The sequence below is a fragment of the Salmo salar genome, chromosome ssa11 (genome assembly GCF_905237065.1).
Source record: "Salmo salar chromosome ssa11, Ssal_v3.1, whole genome shotgun sequence".
NCBI lineage: Eukaryota > Metazoa > Chordata > Actinopteri > Salmoniformes > Salmonidae > Salmo > Salmo salar.
This window is the reverse complement of record NC_059452.1, coordinates 91,077,952-91,096,717: the sequence shown is the minus strand read 5'-3', so window position 1 is coordinate 91,096,717 and position 18,766 is coordinate 91,077,952. Positions and strand designations below refer to the sequence as shown.

Genomic DNA, 18,766 nt, shown 5'->3' with positions numbered 1-18,766 from the left:
AGCTACATAATTGTACAATGTTAATGCCACTATGCTCACCTAAAGTTAGCTCGGATGGCGTGGAAGCCACAGGTGTTGTCACCTTTTATTATAGGTAGCAGACTAACCGCTATATTATCTACTCACTTTTCATTTTCTGTCACCTCTCTTCCTGTGTCCTTCTGTCTGACTATGTAGACCCCTGGTGTGGTCCTGTGGACTGAATTATCCACGCAGACTGTGCTGCAATTATCACCCCATCTGATCTCCACTGTAATCATGACCAAGCTGAACAGTGGGGTGCAGGGAGGACAGATGGCAGACAACGCCCCAAAATATGAGTCTGAAATATTAATAGAAAGGCCATATGGTCACGCCGCTAATAAATGGAAAAAGAGAGGAGGCAGAGCTGAGCTCTGTCCACCTGGCCTTGTGGAAATTTGGGAGAGAAATATTTGTTGCTTATTTAATTGTACAAAATGTAATTGTCACGTGTTTAACCTTTATTTAACTAGGCAAGTCAGTTAAGAAGAAATTCTTATTTACAATGATGGCCAAACCCTACCTGGACAACACTGGGCCAATTGTGTGCCGCCCTATGGGACTCCCAATCACGGCCGGTTGTGATACAGCCTGGAATCGAACCGAGGTCTGTAGTGATGCCTCTAGCACTGAGATGCAGTGCCTAAGACCACTGTGCCACTCGGTCAACCCTATCTCTCTTATTGAAAATATTTTATAATGAGATTAATTAGGATAAAGGTGAAATAAAATGAAAGTCTTAAATGTAGAATTTTGAACGGCTATATTTGAGCAATATTGCTAATAACACATACCATAAGGTAGAGCTCTGCTACCCAACACAAGCCCGACGGGCCCGACATTTATAATGGATTTGCTAAAGGAGGAAGTTATTTTGGGTTCCAGGCAGGGCCTTAAATTTGTCTATCGGTCCTGAACATCGTGGGCTTAAAATTCATGCCCGTGCAGGGTTATACCCTGAGGTGCCTTATTTGGGATGGGCGGTGTCCAGATTTTCATATGGTCATGTTGTTTCTGTACCATACGGGGTATACGGTATTACCGGAAGTGCACACAAGGGGTGCTATTTCCACAAAAAATAATTGGACGCAGCGATCTTGATTCAGGGGATTGAATGTCTCTGCTGTAACCAAGAAGCTTGATCTTAACATCTAGCCGCTTAGCTAGCAAGTTATCAAACGAAATGCATAGCTGGAGCCCAGACCTGGATATCATTCATTTGACACATCTTAGATTTCTTATAGTAATACTTAACTTATTAAGCAGTGGCGTTGGTATTTCGGGGGGGAGAAAACCTCTACGGTATATCGCACAAGCCTTATTGCTATTATAAACTGGTTACTGGCATGAATAGAACAGTAAACACCTATTTTTGTGTCATACCCGTGGTATATTGTCTGATATACCACGTCTTATAGCCAATCCGCATCCAGGACCCAAACTACCCGGTTTATAATGTGAGTTTGAAAACAATTGCACTACAGGAATGGATTAGCCTATTGCATTTTATGACTTTGAAACCTAACAGGGGAATGGGGTTTGGCTAAGAGTCAGTCAGTGTTGGCAAGGGGGGTAGCACTGTGACAACTGTTAAAGTAGTGTAGATTGTCCATTTCCAGTTTGCGGTCTCGCAGCCCTGAGCTTCGGCTTTCACTGGGACAGAAGGTGACAGTGGAGAAGTGGGATAGGACTGAACCTGTCTTAGATTTTGCAAACACTCCACAAACTTTCTTTAGGCTATTCATGTGTAAAGGCGAAGGGGTTGATAATTGTATTATCACCTAAATGACCTTTGAAGAGCCCTGACAATATCATTAATGTATTGTTCACCTGTTTTTCAGTGGTGTGGTTTTGGCGAGGGCATGGAGCACCCTGTACACAGAGGGGAGACGATGTCCCTCGGACTGCACGACAGGTACTGTGCAATGTATGTCCAAAATTTCTTCTACATCTATACACACAATCATTCAACGTTCCTCACTTTTCTCTGAAGTGGCTCATTTTAGTCGTTCTGGGTTTTCTCATGTTATGTGTGAACATGTAACGTTATTAATGAAGAGATGAGAGAATTACTATATGAAGTTAGTCTAACGACATGAAATCTTTTTTATTCTCTCTTATTTTTGTCAGGTCTGCTTGCTTTCTCTCACGGACAGAGATAGAAATTGTGGATTTAAACAAAAATAATATTTCCTTTTTGATAATCTGAGTTTCTACCTCTTGCATCATTTGCAATATTCTGTTTCTATTTTAACTTGCCTGTTAAGTAACATTCATGATTACATCTTAAAGTGAGTCAAAGACATGGACTCAGTATGGAGTGTTCATGCAGCTCAGTGTGTGTGGGCTAACTTAGCTGTTGACGATGCTGCAGCAGTGATTCAGGTTGGGTTACAGCGTGTATCCATGACTCAGTCTGTCAGAGGGCTGTCATTGTCCCCCTGTTGCTGGGTAAATGGCTGCCTCTTTGGGCCTGTCTCCAGGCCCCTCTTTGGGACGTGTTGTTTTTGTACCAAGTGACTAATGCCTTATTTCAAGCTGTGAGTGGATTTTTATCCGTAAGCCAGTTACTATCGTCAACGGTAATGAATTAGGAAGTTGTGTGATTGTGGAGAGCCAGGGGAGATTACTCACAACATCATGACTGTTGACTATTTTAAATTCTGCTGCTCTCATGACTGTATTTTTCTGTGTCCTCTCTGGTGTAGTGTCAGCGAGGCTTCTCTAAGCCCCTGTCCTTTGTGCCTTCCTGTGTGTTGCTGCAGCTGTTCAGGGATTTTGTCTTCTCGGAGCACTTCATGAAGATTTTAGTGGAGTGCCTTAACTAGAAATGCTTTCATGACACAATGTTACAGATTTAGCTCTAACTAGAATCTGTGTCAGTGCATTTTGACCTATGGTTTATTAGAATGATGAGCTCTGACTACTTAAGTATACTGTTTTTTTTGTTTTTAACAAATTGTATTTCTTTCCACCAAAACAAGTTGCTGTTATGTCTAACCTAATCCTGCCTTCAGTCATTTCCATGACCATAACCACAACAACAGATCTTAATGGGCAATGCTTCAGTCGTGTGGTTTTATTGTTTCCCTTTTGTTAAGTTTGTATTTCCTTATTATATTGTGTCCGGTACTTTTGAAGCTAAGCAGTAGTTTGAGGCTGCCGGACCATAGGCTTGGGCAGGGCTCTACACTGACCTTTTTTACCAAGTTAAAATGTAGGCACGCACACAAAGAAATGTAGGAGCACAATGACAAATATTTGAGGTAATAAAGCTAGAATTGTACATTTCTCTAGGCTCACTGGTGCGCCAAAAAAAAAAATCCACATCCCACAGACAAATATTTAGCCGCATATGCCAGTAAAATTGTCACACTGTAGATAGAGCCCTGGACTTGGGCGGTATACAGGGGTATGATTTTCAATACAGCTGAAACAATTTCTAGCTTATTTTTTGTTTTTAAATAAATACCTGCAGTCGACTTGTGCGCTAGGTTAATAGATAAAGCAGATAGCGTTCTTCATTTCACCTGTTGCATTATTGTTTCATTATGAAGCTTTTCCCCAAAGTAGCTGATTAAGCCAGCCACATGGTAGGTTTGTTAACAAAGAGCAAACGGAATCTTTTGGGACATGACGATCCACTGTTGTGCAAGAGAGGTGATCAAGTTACAATTGAAATTCACTACAACTGTTTGCCAGCTAAATATCTTAACTATAGGTTTAACTATCTAAGATTCTCTACAGCTCAGGGCTCCAGCATTTGGTTTGCTAACTTGCTAGTTAAGTAGCTAACTTGCTCAAGATCAAGCTTCTTGGTTACAGCAGAGACAGTCAATCTCCTGGATCAAGATCCCTGCTGTCTAATTATTATTATTATTATTTTTTTTTTTAAACTTTATTTATAGATTTTCAGACATAACAGAAACAGTACAACACCAACCCCTCATTCTCCCATTATTTGTTTTGTGCGTGTGGCAAACTTTGAGTAGGCTATTGAGATAGTTGTATAATAAGCTGGGTTGTCTGTCCTTGCAATTAGTTTGTTTGCTTGTGCTTGTTAGCATTTAGCTAGTGTCCAATATGGGAAGTTTGGAAAGACTTGCACTGCCGGTAATACCGTATACCCCGGTATGGTATAGAAACAGCATGAAGCTATGAAAATCTGGACACCACCGAAACCTACTGGACCAGCATGCCCCTCTGTTGTCATGCAGCTTGCTACCTCCTAAATGAGCATCAAGGAGTAGTTGCTAGGCAATGGCAGTCTTTGGCCATAGAGCGTGCCTCTGGACTGGACAACGTGGTGCAGTGGAGCGAGAGTAGACTACAAGCTGATGGGGGAGGGGTTGATGGCTTAATCAAACACACAGATTGGCAATTATTATTGAGATCATTCCTCCCCTCCCAACCAACAGTAGCTTCAGCTCTCTAGTGTCACTATTTTGAGTCATATTGTAATGAATAAGCCATACAGCAGCTTGACTGGGTTTTAGCGAGTATATTGTGGGAGTTGAGGCGTTTTGTTATTTCTGTCTTTCATTTTGTGCTAAGCAAAGTGTCTTTTCAATTTAAGTAGGATCACTATAATGTACATTTCATGTCCAGTTGGAGGTAGTAACAATGTATCAAAAAGGCGGGAACATTTCAGTGTATCACTTGGCAAGTTGATACTCCTAATGCCACAGTTGTTGGCCAGCAAACACTAGACTGCTGCAAACCTTCTTTTGAGGTGGACAGTTGACTCTTCTAGGCACTCTTAATAGCAAGCTCATGGGAACGTGTGCTGTTGGCAAGGTTTGTTTCCCCCATGTTCACTTTCACCAGCTTCCATCTGTTGCATCGATGCACGCCAATTGGCAAATCTACATCTGTATCTCTGCGCTTCTGCTGCACACACATGAACTCAAGTACCTAAATCCAATGTCTATTAAACCCTGTCCACTGGGGTGAATCTGTATTTTGGAAAGCCGACTCTTACTTCTGTCCTCAACCACATACGGTGTGACGATTGGTTTTGTCAAAGGTCTTTTTTGTACTGCCCTGAATTGATCCCTGTGACCTAGCCTAACTCTGTCTGAATTAGAGGTTGACCAATTATGATTTTTCAACACCGATAACGATTGTTGGAGGACCAAAAAAAGCCGATACCGATTAATCAGTTGGTTTTTATTTGTAATAATGACAATTACAACAATACTGAATGAACAATGAACACTTTTATTTTTATTTAATATAATACATCAATAAAATCAATTTAGTCTCAAATAAATAATGAAACATGTTCAATTTGGTTTAAATAATGCAAAAACAAAGTGTTGGAGCAGAAAGTGCAATATGTGCCATGTAAAAAAGCTAACGTTTAAGTTCCTTGCTCAGAACATGAGAACATATGAAAGCTGGTGGTTCCTTTTAACATGAGTCTTCAATATTCCCAGGTAAGAAGTTTTAGCTTGTAGTTATTATAGGACTATTTCTCTCTATACCATTTGTATTTTATATACCTTTGACTATTGGATGTTCTAATAGGTACTTTAGTATTGCCAGCCTAATCTCGGGAGTTGATAGGCTTGAAGTCATAAACAGCGCAATGCTTGAAGCATTGTGAAGAGCTGCTGGCAAACGCAGTAAAGTGCTGTTTGAATGAATGCTTACGAGCCTGCTGCAGCCTACCACCGCTCAGTCAGAATGGTCTATCAAATCATAGACTTAATTATATATAATAACACACAGAAATACAAGCCTTAGGTCATTAATATGGTCATATCCAGAAACTATCCTTTCGAAAACAAAACGTCTATTCTTTCAGTGAAATACGGAACTGTTCCGTATTTTATTGAACGGGTGGCATCCATAAGTCTAAATATTGCTGTTACATTGCACAACCTTCAATGTTATGTCATAATTACGTAAAATTCTGGCAAATTAGTTCGCAACGAGCCAGGCGGCCCGAACTGTTGCATATACCCTGACTCTGCGTGCAATGAACGCAAGAGAAGTGACACAATTTCCCTAGTTTAATATTGCCTGCTAACATTAATTTCTTTTAATTAAATATGCAGGTTTAAAAAAATATACTTCTGTGTATTGATTTTAAGAAAGGCATTGATGTTTATGGTTAGGTACATTCATGCAACAATTGTGCATTTTTCGCAAATGTGCTTTTGTTAAATCATCCCCCGTTTGGTGAAGTTGGCTGTCTTTGTTAGGAAGAAATGGTCTTCACACAGTTCGCAACGAGCCAGGCGGCCCAAACTGCTGCATATACCCTGACTCTGTTGCACAGAACGTAAGAGAAGTGACACAATTTCCCTAGTTAAAAGAAATTCATGTTAGCAGGCAATATTAACTAAATATGCAGGTTTAAAAAATATATACTTGTGTATTGATTTTAAGAAAGGCGTTTATGGTTAGGTACCCATTGGTGCAACGACAGTGCTTTTTTCGCGAATGAGCTTGTTAAATAACCTGTTTGGCGAAGTAGGCTGTGATTCAATGATAAATTAACAGGCACTGCATCGATTATATGCAACGCAGGACAAGCTAGTTAACCTAGTAATATCATCAACCATGTGTAGTTAACTAGTGATTATGTTAAGATTGATTGTTTTTTATAAAATACGTTTAATGCTAGCTAGCACCTTACCTTGGCTCCTTGCTGCACTCGCATAACATGTAGTCAGCCTGCCACGCAGTCTCCTCGTGGAGTGCAATGTAATCGGCCGTGATCGGTGTCCAAAAATGCCGATTACCGATTATGAAAACTTGACATCGGCCATTCCGATTAATCGGTCGACCTCTAGTCTGCATGACGTATTTTCTGACTGGCTGTCTGTGATTATGCAGATGAGGCTAATCTCATCCCATTTAAGATGTTTAAGAAAGATTTATTGACCGTTAATGTGAAAAGTTAAACATTAATCAGTAACCCATTCATTACCCAGCTAAGCCTAATTCCAGTAGCAGTTATATTGTACTACACCCAGGCTTGTTTTATTTAGGACTACACAGAGTATGTATTGTCTGGCTGAAAGTGGATCATGACAAAAGACAGAATGTGAAAAGGCATACATAGAGAGTGTTGTTATGGTAGAGGTTTGTAGGGCTTGAGCACGGTTCTATCCATCCTTCTCCAGCCTGCTGCTGTTTCTGCACTCCTCAGTAGAAGTCCTCAGGGTTCAGCACCTGCTGGGCCTCTGCTTTCATCACCTCATCCCTCTGAAACCAGGCAAACTTTTGTTGCTCTCTACCTCAGTCTTAGATTTTTCTACACTGGGTGAGTTTCTCTTAACTTGCACTTTCAGCAGGATTATTTCTCTCCCCAGAAACGCTTTGATAACGACATGCATATTCTTTATTGATAATCGCCAAGCCTTGCGAAATGCGTTAAAATGTGAAACAAACCAGGCGCTGTTTCATAGCTGGAACATGACGTTCAGGGCACTTGCTTTGAAAAACTTTTTTTACATGGTTCTTATTTGGATAGTGCTGAGCCATTAGTACCTTTTAATGTCGATTCGGTTTCAGTTAGATTATATAAAAATGATCACGGTTTTCGGTTTAGATTTTTTTGGTACATTGTTTTTTTTTTTTTTTACATTAAATGCACAATACGTTATGTGGGTTCAATGCCGTAACACAGAATAAAACAATTCATAAAAGTCCCATGATGGTAGTGACTGCCCATTACAGCTTATCACTTATTAACTATGTCATTCACATTACTTTTTAAAATATTTCCGATGTTGTGTATATTACATTTGTTTTGTTAAATTACTTTATTTAATTCCAAGTCATCATCTCATCTCTATAGAGCTGCTGCCTATGCTGTCTGACAAAACCACTATTTTAGTAGTTCTTCAAAGTAAATAAGGCTTTTATGACTGCTGAATACCAACTATCAATCACTTAGATCATGTACTTTCAGGCTCGTGAAGCAACTGCTTTATATTTCTCTCGATTGTGCGTTCTCTCAGTCTCGGTGTCTGCTGCGCACAAACGGACAAGTTTTTAAGCGTGTGTGCAATGGATTATGGTCATTGTAGTTAATTACCACGTTTTCAGCGCTAAACTATGTAGAATATTGGCTTGTTGGAAACGTCAACGCCCTACTACATCGCACAGTTCAGGCTTGATCTGCTTTATCTCTACAAAAACTGCACATCGATCTCGCAGAAAAAAAGCACGAAATGTATTTCAAATGATTGAACCGACGTCGGTCAATTATACTGAACAAAAATATAAACGCAACATGCAACAATTTCAAAGATTTTACTGAGTTACAGTTCATATAAGGAAATCAGTCAATTGAAATGGATATATTAGCATTAGGGCCTAATGAATAGATTTCACATGACTGGGCAGAGTTGCAGCCCACTGGGGAGCCAGGCCCAGCCAATCAGAATGGGTTTTTCGCCACAAAAGGGCTTTATTAAAGAAATAAATACTCCTCATCACTGTTTTACCAATCCTGTGACAGCTGGATAGACTGTCAGATGAGATGAAGGTTTTGATCATTCTGGTCGGGCCAGAGATAGGATGGATGAGGAACCACACTGTGTGGTGGTGACGGCATGTGCAGTTGCTTGAGGGGGTATATGGCGTTTAGACAGTTAGTTCCCTCTGTGTCCACTAGATGGTATGCGTTTGTCTGTTCTGCAGTCAGTCACGAGGGCTGTCTGTTCCCCTGATGATCATACAGGCGTAAACGCACTCCTAATGTCCAGTACAAATGTCAGGCAAAGGCAAGGTGCACCAAACACAATGCAAAACAATCTTATGGACAAGAAAATGTGTATATGGTCAAAAAAATTTTTTTTATATGGTGTATGTGTTAGTCCAGTGTGTTTCTGTTAGAACAGTGATGGGGTGTGCGTTAAAGTGAGACAGAGGATAGCAGTGTTAGAGCACAGTGAGGTTGCATTCCTGTCATCCAGGGCTGTTGGGTCAGTGTGTCTTTCTCTCTCTCGCTGTCTCTCTCTCTCCTCTCCCACCCCCTCCCTCCAACGGCCCTAATCGCTTCTGAAAGAAGTCCACAGATTGATGCTCACCAAGGCTCTGATAAAAGCAGCCATTGTCAGGCTTCACTCTAAAAGCTGGAGGAGTTAGGTTATTGAGGATTAGGCTATCAGTGCTGCCTCCCCTCTTTGTTCCCAGCCTGTCTTGTTCTTCATAATACTGCTCAGTTGTTGTGGCTTGCAGGGCAGAAGTCAAACAACGTAATAATGACGCAGTTTCTTCAATAGATGTTCAGATGACATTCTGCTTTTGAAAAAGGGAAGTGTTTCATGATGAAACATGCAATGATTGCGAAATTGCATTGGGCTAACTAGCTTAGTCTTTTTAAATGGGCAACTCTACATTTAGGACTATCTGGTTTCATGACAGATCCACTACCATGTTTAGATGTTTGCCCTCTCCGTTTTTGATTTAGGATTGTATCTAAATAAAGAGGAGCAGCTTTAGTACCCTAGATACAGGCTGTAGTATAGGGCAGTATAACCTGCACACACAGCTCAGGCTGTAGTATAGGGCAGTATAACATGCACACACAGCTCAGGCTGTAGTATAGGGCAGTATAACATGCACACACAGCTCAGGCTGTAGTATAGGGCAGTATAACATGCACACAGCTCAGGCTGTAGTATAGGGCAGTATAACCTGCACACACAGCTCAGGCTGTAGTATAGGGCAGTATAACCTGAACATAGAGCTCCGTTTTTTGATCCAGAGACCGGGTTGGTGTGTGTTTTCACTCTGATATGAATTGTATTTTGTATGGAGGAGGAGCAGGTACAAATGAACATATTCAGCCATGCTTTGTTCACCCTTACAGACTCATATTAATATTTTATATGTGCTCACATCTGGCTCAGCGCCATCCCCACTCATCTGACAAAGGGGTTTTTAATCCCCTGGTTTCCATTGTCTGTTTCATTCCTACCGCCATCATACAGTTTAATCTGCACCCATAAAAATATTCTCCCCGTCATCCTCTGAAACCCCAGACAGAGACTGAGAACATGACTACCCTGCCTGAGAGACCAGGCTGTGTACTCTGTTGAAAGAGCTCCACAGTGAAGAAGTGGCCCAAGACATCATGGCTCCAATGAAATGACCTGCAGTGGTTCTATTGGTTGATATTCTCCCTAGTTTTGGGATGAGATGGTGAGGAGTCAACCTTGAGGGAGGGGTTAAGGGCAGGTTGGAAGACATTCCCTTAAGCTCCAGAGTGAGAAAGCAGGAGTGGGGTGACTAGGGGTCCCAGCTTGGCTGAGGCTGGCACTTTCAGAAGTTCCACAATAGGTCGTTTTTCATGACGATGGGAGTAGAAGAGATTTGAAACAAAGGGCTAGAGAGAGGGCTTGTCAAAATGGAAGTAGCACACAGGAAATTACTTTGCTTTAGATTTTTTGACAGGGCCTTCAGAGCTTTTTGGACGAGACGGACTGTAATCGTGGAAATGAGCTGCACAGTGGTTGTATTTTTCTCTTAGTGCTTGGGTGAATGTTGATCTGAGGTTTAGAGGTGTTTTAGTGTTCCATCTTGATCAGCTAGCTGCCCCAGGCAAGGCTATGGCTTACTGCACACTGTGGGAAGATCTCAGTTGCATACTCCTCGCATCCTCTCTCCTTGTCCCCTTCTCAAAACCCATTGGATTAGAAAGCCAAAGGTCCCTCCCCTTTTGACTTTCTGATCCAATGGGTTTTGAGAAGGAGACGAGGAGACGAGGAGTATGCAATTGAGATGGTCTCTGTGTTCCTGCTAGATAAGAGGGCACCATGGATGACGATCATGCAGGAGACACTATGAGGGGACAATCTAACTGCAAGGGTCCAGTGGAATGAGATTTTCATTGTATAGCCTATACCAGTAGATATACAATCTGCCATGCTTGCATATTAGGCTTATATTTGTATCTTTGATTAAAGTCTGGAGTGGAGAATTAACATTCCCTCCAAAGGTGTAGGGGGACAAGTTGTCCGTAGAGTACATCATAGAAACATAATTATAGTCCTATCTCCCACATGGAATTACACCTAGCCTCCTAGCCTATGTGGGTGTATCCGAAGTCGCACTGCAGAGGTTTTATTACTAGTTATAAATTGGAGGATGTAAACTTAATGGAATGCTAGTTACAAATACCAAACGTTCCTTTTTATTTCCCAGTGCAAACTAGTGGTATTTTAGGCACTGCTCTCCTGAGGGCGGGGAGACGCAAGCTACTGTATTTAAGCTTCTGCTCAGTGCTGTGGGTTTTTCTCCTCCCCTTCTCTTACTTATCCCTCCTCTCCACCTCTCCCCTCCACCTCCCCCCTCACTATAACAAGCCCAGCACTGCAGTCGCCGCTCCTTTAACAAGGTGGCACTGTTGTTGAGCTGCTGGGCTAGAGACAGCACAGCCTCAAAGGACGGGAGGCTTTTTCCCTTCTAACAGAGATGACTGTGAGCTGCCGTGGCCCCTGTAGACACAGGAGATAGGATCCATTGGCTTCTTCTCACTGCTACCGTTAGTGTCATAAGACGGTGTTATCTGCGCTGCTGCCTGTACCACTCCACCGCTGTCGCTGCTGCTCTCCCTGCCTCTGATCCTTGTGGGCAGAGTGGGATGGAAGCCCTCGCTGGAAGCCTGTTCATGGAAATGCTCTTTGCCGCTGTTTGCGCTGTAGCTCCGTGCTGGTGACAACATGCCGTTAAAATGGAAAAGTGGTTCTCCTGTCAGCTGGAAATTCCCAGTGCAAGTTCTTAAGACATCCAGGTCCTCTCCGCTCTCTCCTGCCTATATGTGAGTAAGGACAAAATTCCATTCATAGCATGCTGTGGTGGTGTATTTTCAGTTTTAGATTTCAGTTTCGGTTGTGGTGTATTATTTTGGGGTATGGGGAGTCCCCCTCCTCTCTCTCATTGCAGCCTAATTGGGCAGAATATGATGGGAGCGTTGTTGTGTGTCGATTTAATACCCTCCGCGTGTGATGACTGGCCAGCTAGCGGAGAGCTGTCCTCTAGATCGGTGTGATGACAGGCCAGCTAGAGGAGAGCTGTCCTCTAGATCGGTGTGATGACTGGCCAGCTAGCGGAGAGCTGTCCTCTAGATCGGTGTGATGACTGGCCAGCTAGCGGAGAGCTGTCCTCTAGATCGGTGTGATGACTGGCCAGCTAGCGGAGAGCTGTCCTCTAGATTGGTGTGATGACTGGCCAGCTAGCGGAGAGCTGTCCTCTAGATCGGTGTGATGACTGGCCAGCTAGCGGAGAGCTGTCCTCTAGATAGGTGTGATGACTGGCCAGCTAGAGGAGAGCTGTCCTCTAGATCGGTGTGATGACTGGCCAGCTAGCGGAGAGCTGTCCTCTAGATCGGTGTGATGACTGGCCAGCTAGCGGAGAGCTGTCCTCTAGATCGGTGTGATGACTGGCCAGCTAGCGGAGAGCTGTCCTCTAGATCGGTGTGATGACTGGCCAGCTAGCGGAGCGCTGTCCTCTAGATCGGTGTGATGACTGGCCAGCTAGCGGAGCGCTGTCCTCTAGAGCGGTATGGCTTATAATCCATGGCCATGGCCCATTTTACAATTTTTTGGGGGGCCAGGACCACATCCACTGCCCCTCTCCGCCCTCCCTGTGGCTGTGTTTTTCCGCTTGCAAGGACTGTCGGCCGCCACAGCAAGCTTGGGAGGAGGAGCCTGCCTTCCTTTGTCAGGGCGTCAGGCTTGCCCTGGTTTAGGAGCTATTGTCTGTTGCTGTGGAGGGGGGAAGGGCAGAATATGGAGGGTCCCTCCAGGCTCTCCTCCCTCCATCTCCTCCTTTCTGGGTGAGAGAAGCCCCATATCATGTCCTCTCCCAGTCACCCTGCTAGGCTAGCTGTAGGTAAATGGCAGGGATCAGAGTATCTTTCCTAACCAGTGTACAGTAACCTGTTTTAATCTGGCTTGGAGGACAGTGTACAGTAACCAAGCATAATCTGGTTTGGAGGACAGTGTACAGTAACCTGGCTTAATCTGCCTTGGGGGATAGTATACAGTAGTAACCTGGTTTGGAGGATAGTAAACAGTAGTAACCTGGCTTAATCTGGCTTGGAGGACAGTGTACAGTAACTTGGTTTAATCTGGCTTGGAGGATAGTGTACAGTAACCTATTTTAGTCTGGTTTGGAGGATAGTGTACAGTAACCTGGCTTAATCTGGTTTGGAGGATAGTGTACAGTAGTAACCTGTCCTAATCTGGTTTGGAGGACAGTGTACAGTAACCTGGTTTAACCCGGTTTGGAGGACAGTGTACAGTAACCTGGCTTAATCTGCCTTGGTGGATAGTATACAGTAGTAACCTGGCTTGGAGGATAGTATACAGTAGTAACCTGGTTTAACCCGGTTTGGAAGACAGTGTACTTGTTTTAATCTGGGGAGGATAGTATACAGTAGTAACCTGGTTTAACCCGGTTTGGAAGACAGTGTACTTGTTTTAATCTGGTTTGGAGGATAGTATACAGTAGTAACCTGGTTTAACCCGGTTTGGAAGACAGTGTACTTGTTTTAATCTGGTTTGGAGGATAGTATACTCGGTATATAACTGGAACCGGTTTGGAAGACAGTGTACTTGTTTTAATCTGGTTTGGAGGATAGTATACAGTAGTAACCTGGTTTAATCCGGTTTGGAGGATAGTGTACAGTCGTAACCTGTCCTAATCTATCTTGGAGGACAGTGTACAGTAACCTGGCATAGTCTGGCTTGGATGATAGTGTACAGTAGTAACCTGTCTTAATCTGGTTTGGAGGACAGTGTACATTAATCTGGTTTGGAGGACTGGCATCCTTAGGAGCAGAGACGGTATCAGTGCTGTCAATCCTGAAAAGTGAAAATGAACGTTGGAACGTTGCTTCTTAGTTAAACATAGATTGAAAGGCTCATGGTCAGTTGATGAATGTGTGTTTTGATTTTTGGCTTCATTTTATCCTCATATTTCTAGTGGAATTTTAGGCTCTGTTTGCTAGTTCTTTATTGCAAGATGAATGAGATGGTCTCGATATATGCTTTACCATACAGTAGATGCTTCAGTTACATTAGGCTTATTGACATAAAAATGTCTACATTTTACCTTACCTTTCTATGCCTCCTGAGTGGATGCAAATACTGTACGTTTGTTTACATTGTGGTCGTCCATGCCCTATTTAAGGGAACTCCTTCATGCGTTGCAGACTCATAGAATGTTTGATTTTTCCCATCCACCCAATTATATTTACATGGTAAAGCACCAAGAATATGCCTTCAGTGTTCTAGTGTTCAGGGTTTGAGGTAAATGGAATGGCAGGTAAATCTCTAAAAGAAAAAGGGGTTGAGTCTTAATGTGCATTAGTTTACAATCGGACTCACATCAAGTCTCTGCCTGTAATGTTTTGGCTAATATTTCCCAAAACCAAAATTACATCAGGGGGGAAAATTCCTTTACAATCACAGTACATTTCTAAATGTAATTCAAATGGAACATTTGTGTATAATTGTATCAAAATAGTTAATTTATTTTTGTATCCTAAATTGAATTGACATGGACTTGACCCCAGTCCTGGAGCCACCAATTCTCACATGGGAGACTTAGTTTAAAGATGATTCATATGGATTGAGAAACTAACATACAGGCCTATAATGGGGCTATAGACCTACCGTAATTTCCGAACTATTAAGCGCACCTGAATATAAGCCGCACCCACTGAATTAAAAAATATATATTATTTTGAACATAAATAAGCTGCACATGTCTATAAGCCGCAGGTGCCTACCGGTACATTGAAACAAATTAACTTTACACAGGCTTTAACGAAACACGGCTTGTTATAAAAAATTTGCAGTAAGCTTTAGTTGTCTTTTTGCACTGAGTCAATTCCTCAAGCAGCTGTTTCCAACGTCTTATCATCGACTCATTAAGACCAAGCTCCCGTGCAGCAGCTCTATTTCCTTTTCCAACAGCCAGATCAATCGCCTTGAACTTGAAAGCTGCATCATATGCATTTCTCCGTGTCTTTGCCATGATGAGGGTGACAAAATGACTACCGTAATCAGAATGATGGGAAGTTTGAGAGCGCTCGATTTAATCTAAACAGTAAACAAAAAGTTGTTTGACCTTAACCCGTTCGGCAATTTCATTGGTTTAATGAAAGCTTCATGCCGCCAAAAAACTGAGCACATCACAGAATGTGTTTTTTTTAAATTTTTTAATTGAAAGCGGGAAAAATCCATATATTAGCCGTGTCATTGTTTAAGCCGCGAAGTTCAAAGCTGGGAAAAAAGTTGCGGCTTATAGTCCGGAATTTACGGTACATATTTTACCATTGCATATAGCGCTTTGTCTCTAACATTAGGACAGTCAAATAGCTTTTTTCCCCCTTATAAAAATGACAACAAAAAGACTAACCTTTAATACTGAGCCATGCCCTCCCAAGCCCGGCCCAGCTGCTATTTTTCCTTCTGATTCTAGGTTTCTCTATACAGCCTACGGTAAGGATGGGAATGGGCTCTGTGTGCGTAGCTTCTCCCCTTTCACTAGATTTGGCCTTTTTCAACATGGAGACTGAGTAGCATATGGGGATGCCTGTTTAACATCTACCACAGGGATAGGTTGTTTTTTTAGTTTTAATGTCACGGGCAAAAGTACAGTGAAATAAATACATTCCTAATAAGATCTAACTTTTGCATTGCTTGCTTGCTGTTTGGGGTTTTAGACTGGGTTTCTGTACAGCACAATGACATCTGCTGATGTAAAAATGACTTTATAATACATTTGATTCATAACCTCAACAATTCAGTAATCAATATCAATACCGTACTGAAAATAACATGAGGTAAAACAAAAACACAGGAGAAATAAGAACACGAAGTAAATATGCTATATACAGGGTCAGTTCCAGGGTCAGTAGCTATATACAGGGTCAGTTCCAGGGTCAGTAGCTATATACAGGGTCAGTTCCAGGGTCAGTAGCTATATACAGGGTCAGTTCCAGGGTCAGTAGCTATATACAGGGTCAGTTCCAGGGTCAGTAGCTATATACAGGGTCAGTTCCAGGGTCAGCAGCTATATACAGGGTCAGTTCCAGGGTCAGCAGCTATATACAGGGTCAGTTCCAGGGTCAGCAGCTATATACAGGGTCAGTTCCAGGGTCAGCAGCTATATACAGGGTCAGTTCCAGGGTCAGCAGCTATATACAGGGTCAGTTCCAGGGTCAGCAGCTATATACAGGGTCAGTTCCAGGGTCAGCAGCTATATACAGGGTCAGTTCCAGGGTCAGTAGCTATATACAGGGTCAGTTCCAGGGTCAGTAGCTATATACAGGGTCAGTTCCAGGGTCAGTAGCTATATACAGGGTCAGTTCCAGGGTCAGTAGCTATATACAGGGTCAGTTCCAGGGTCAGCAGCTATATACAGGGTCAGTTCCAGGGTCAGCAGCTATATACAGGGTCAGTTCCAGGGTCAGCAGCTATATACAGGGTCAGTTCCAGGGTCAGCAGCTATATACAGGGTCAGTTCCAGGGTCAGCAGCTATATACAGGGTCAGTTCCAGGGTCAGCAGCTATATACAGGGTCAGTTCCAGGGTCAGCAGCTATATACAGGGTCAGTTCCAGGGTCAGCAGCTATATACAGGGTCAGTTCCAGGGTCAGTAGCTATATACAGGGTCAGTTCCAGGGTCAGTAGCTATATACAGGGTCAGTTCCAGGGTCAGTAGCTATATACAGGGTCAGTTCCAGGGTCAGCAGCTATATACAGGGTCAGTTCCAGGGTCAGCAGCTATATACAGGGTCAGTTCCAGGGTCAGCAGCTATATACAGGGTCAGTCCCAGGGTCAGCAGCTATATACAGGGTCAGTCCCAGGGTCAGCAGCTATATACAGGGTCAGTTCCAGGGTCAGTAGCTATATACAGGGTCAGTTCCAGGGTCAGTAGCTATATACAGGGTCAGTTCCAGGGTCAGTAGCTATATACAGGGTCAGTTCCAGGGTCAGTAGCTATATACAGGGTCAGTTCCAGGGTCAGTAGCTATATACAGGGTCAGTTCCAGGGTCAGCAGCTATATACAGGGTCAGTTCCAGGGTCAGCAGCTATATACAGGGTCAGTTCCAGGGTCAGCAGCTATATACAGGGTCAGTTCCAGGGTCAGCAGCTATATACAGGGTCAGTTCCAGGGTCAGCAGCTATATACAGGGTCAGTTCCAGGGTCAGCAGCTATATACAGGGTCAGTTCCAGGGTCAGCAGCTATATACAGGGTCAGTTCCAGGGTCAGTAGCTATATACAGGGTCAGTTCCAGGGTCAGTAGCTATATACAGGGTCAGTTCCAGGGTCAGTAGCTATATACAGGGTCAGTTCCAGGGTCAGTAGCTATATACAGGGTCAGTTCCAGGGTCAGCAGCTATATACAGGGTCAGTTCCAGGGTCAGCAGCTATATACAGGGTCAGTTCCAGGGTCAGCAGCTATATACAGGGTCAGTTCCAGGGTCAGCAGCTATATACAGGGTCAGTTCCAGGGTCAGCAGCTATATACAGGGTCAGTTCCAGGGTCAGCAGCTATATACAGGGTCAGTTCCAGGGTCAGCAGCTATATACAGGGTCAGTTCCAGGGTCAGCAGCTATATACAGGGTCAGTTCCAGGGTCAGTAGCTATATACAGGGTCAGTTCCAGGGTCAGTAGCTATATACAGGGTCAGTTCCAGGGTCAGTAGCTATATACAGGGTCAGTTCCAGGGTCAGCAGCTATATACAGGGTCAGTTCCAGGGTCAGCAGCTATATACAGGGTCAGTTCCAGGGTCAGCAGCTATATACAGGGTCAGTCCCAGGGTCAGCAGCTATATACAGGGTCAGTCCCAGGGTCAGCAGCTATATACAGGGTCAGTTCCAGGGTCAGTAGCTATATACAGGGTCAGTTCCAGGGTCAGTAGCTATATACAGGGTCAGTTCCAGGGTCAGTAGCTATATACAGGGTCAGTTCCAGGGTCAGTAGCTATATACAGGGTCAGTTCCAGGGTCAGTAGCTATATACAGGGTCAGTTCCAGGGTCAGCAGCTATATACAGGGTCAGTTCCAGGGTCAGCAGCTATATACAGGGTCAGTTCCAGGGTCAGCAGCTATATACAGGGTCAGTTCCAGGGTCAGCAGCTATATACAGGGTCAGTTCCAGGGTCAGCAGCTATATACAGGGTCAGTCCCAGGGTCAGCAGCTATATACAGGGTCAGTTCCAGGGTCAGCAGCTATATACAGGGTCAGTTCCAGGGTCAGCAGCTATATACAGGGTCAGTTCCAGGGTCAGCAGCTATATCCAGGGTCAGTAGCTATATACAGGGTCAGTAGCTATATACAGGGTCAGTAGCTATATCCAGGGTCAGTAGCTATATCCAGGGTCAGTAGCTATATCCAGGGTCAGTTCCAGGGTCAGTAGCTATATACAGGGTCAGTTCCAGGGTCAGTAAGCAATATCCAGGGTCAGTAGCTATATACAGGGTCAGTTCCAGGGTCAGTAGCTATGTACATGGTCAGTAGCTATGTACATGGTCAGTAGCTATGTACATGGTCAGTAGCTGTATACAGGGTCAGTTCCAATACTATATTTACAATGTGCATGGATACTGGAGTGATGGAGGTAGATAGGTATAGGGATAAGGTGACTAGACATTAGGATATATGATGAACAGAGTAGCAGCTTCGTAAATTAAGATGATATGTGAGTGTGTGTGTAGAGTGCGTATAAATGTGTGTGTGTGTGTGTGTGTGTGTGT

General features: G+C 43.3%; 1 protein-coding gene across 7 annotated transcripts in view; it reads left to right on the top strand.

Moving 5' to 3' along the window:
• The window catches only part of LOC106563441 (kelch-like protein 13), a 73,964-nt gene that overhangs the window by 2,457 nt on the left and 52,741 nt on the right, over positions 1 to 18,766 (top strand). For 2 of the 7 annotated variants that reach the window (XM_014129020.2, XM_014129017.2), the window contains exon 2: positions 1,863 to 1,936. The exons of 1 other annotated variant lie outside the window; for it this stretch is intronic. In XM_014129020.2, coding sequence (XP_013984495.1) covers positions 1,884 to 1,936 — 53 coding nt within the window. In that variant the 5' untranslated portion in view covers positions 1,863 to 1,883. Of the gene's footprint in view, positions 1 to 1,862; positions 1,949 to 11,361; positions 11,807 to 18,766 lie in introns of those variants that run through there. 4 more of the 7 variants (XM_014129019.2, XM_014129016.2, XM_014129018.2 and 1 more) reach the window with 2 other exon arrangements.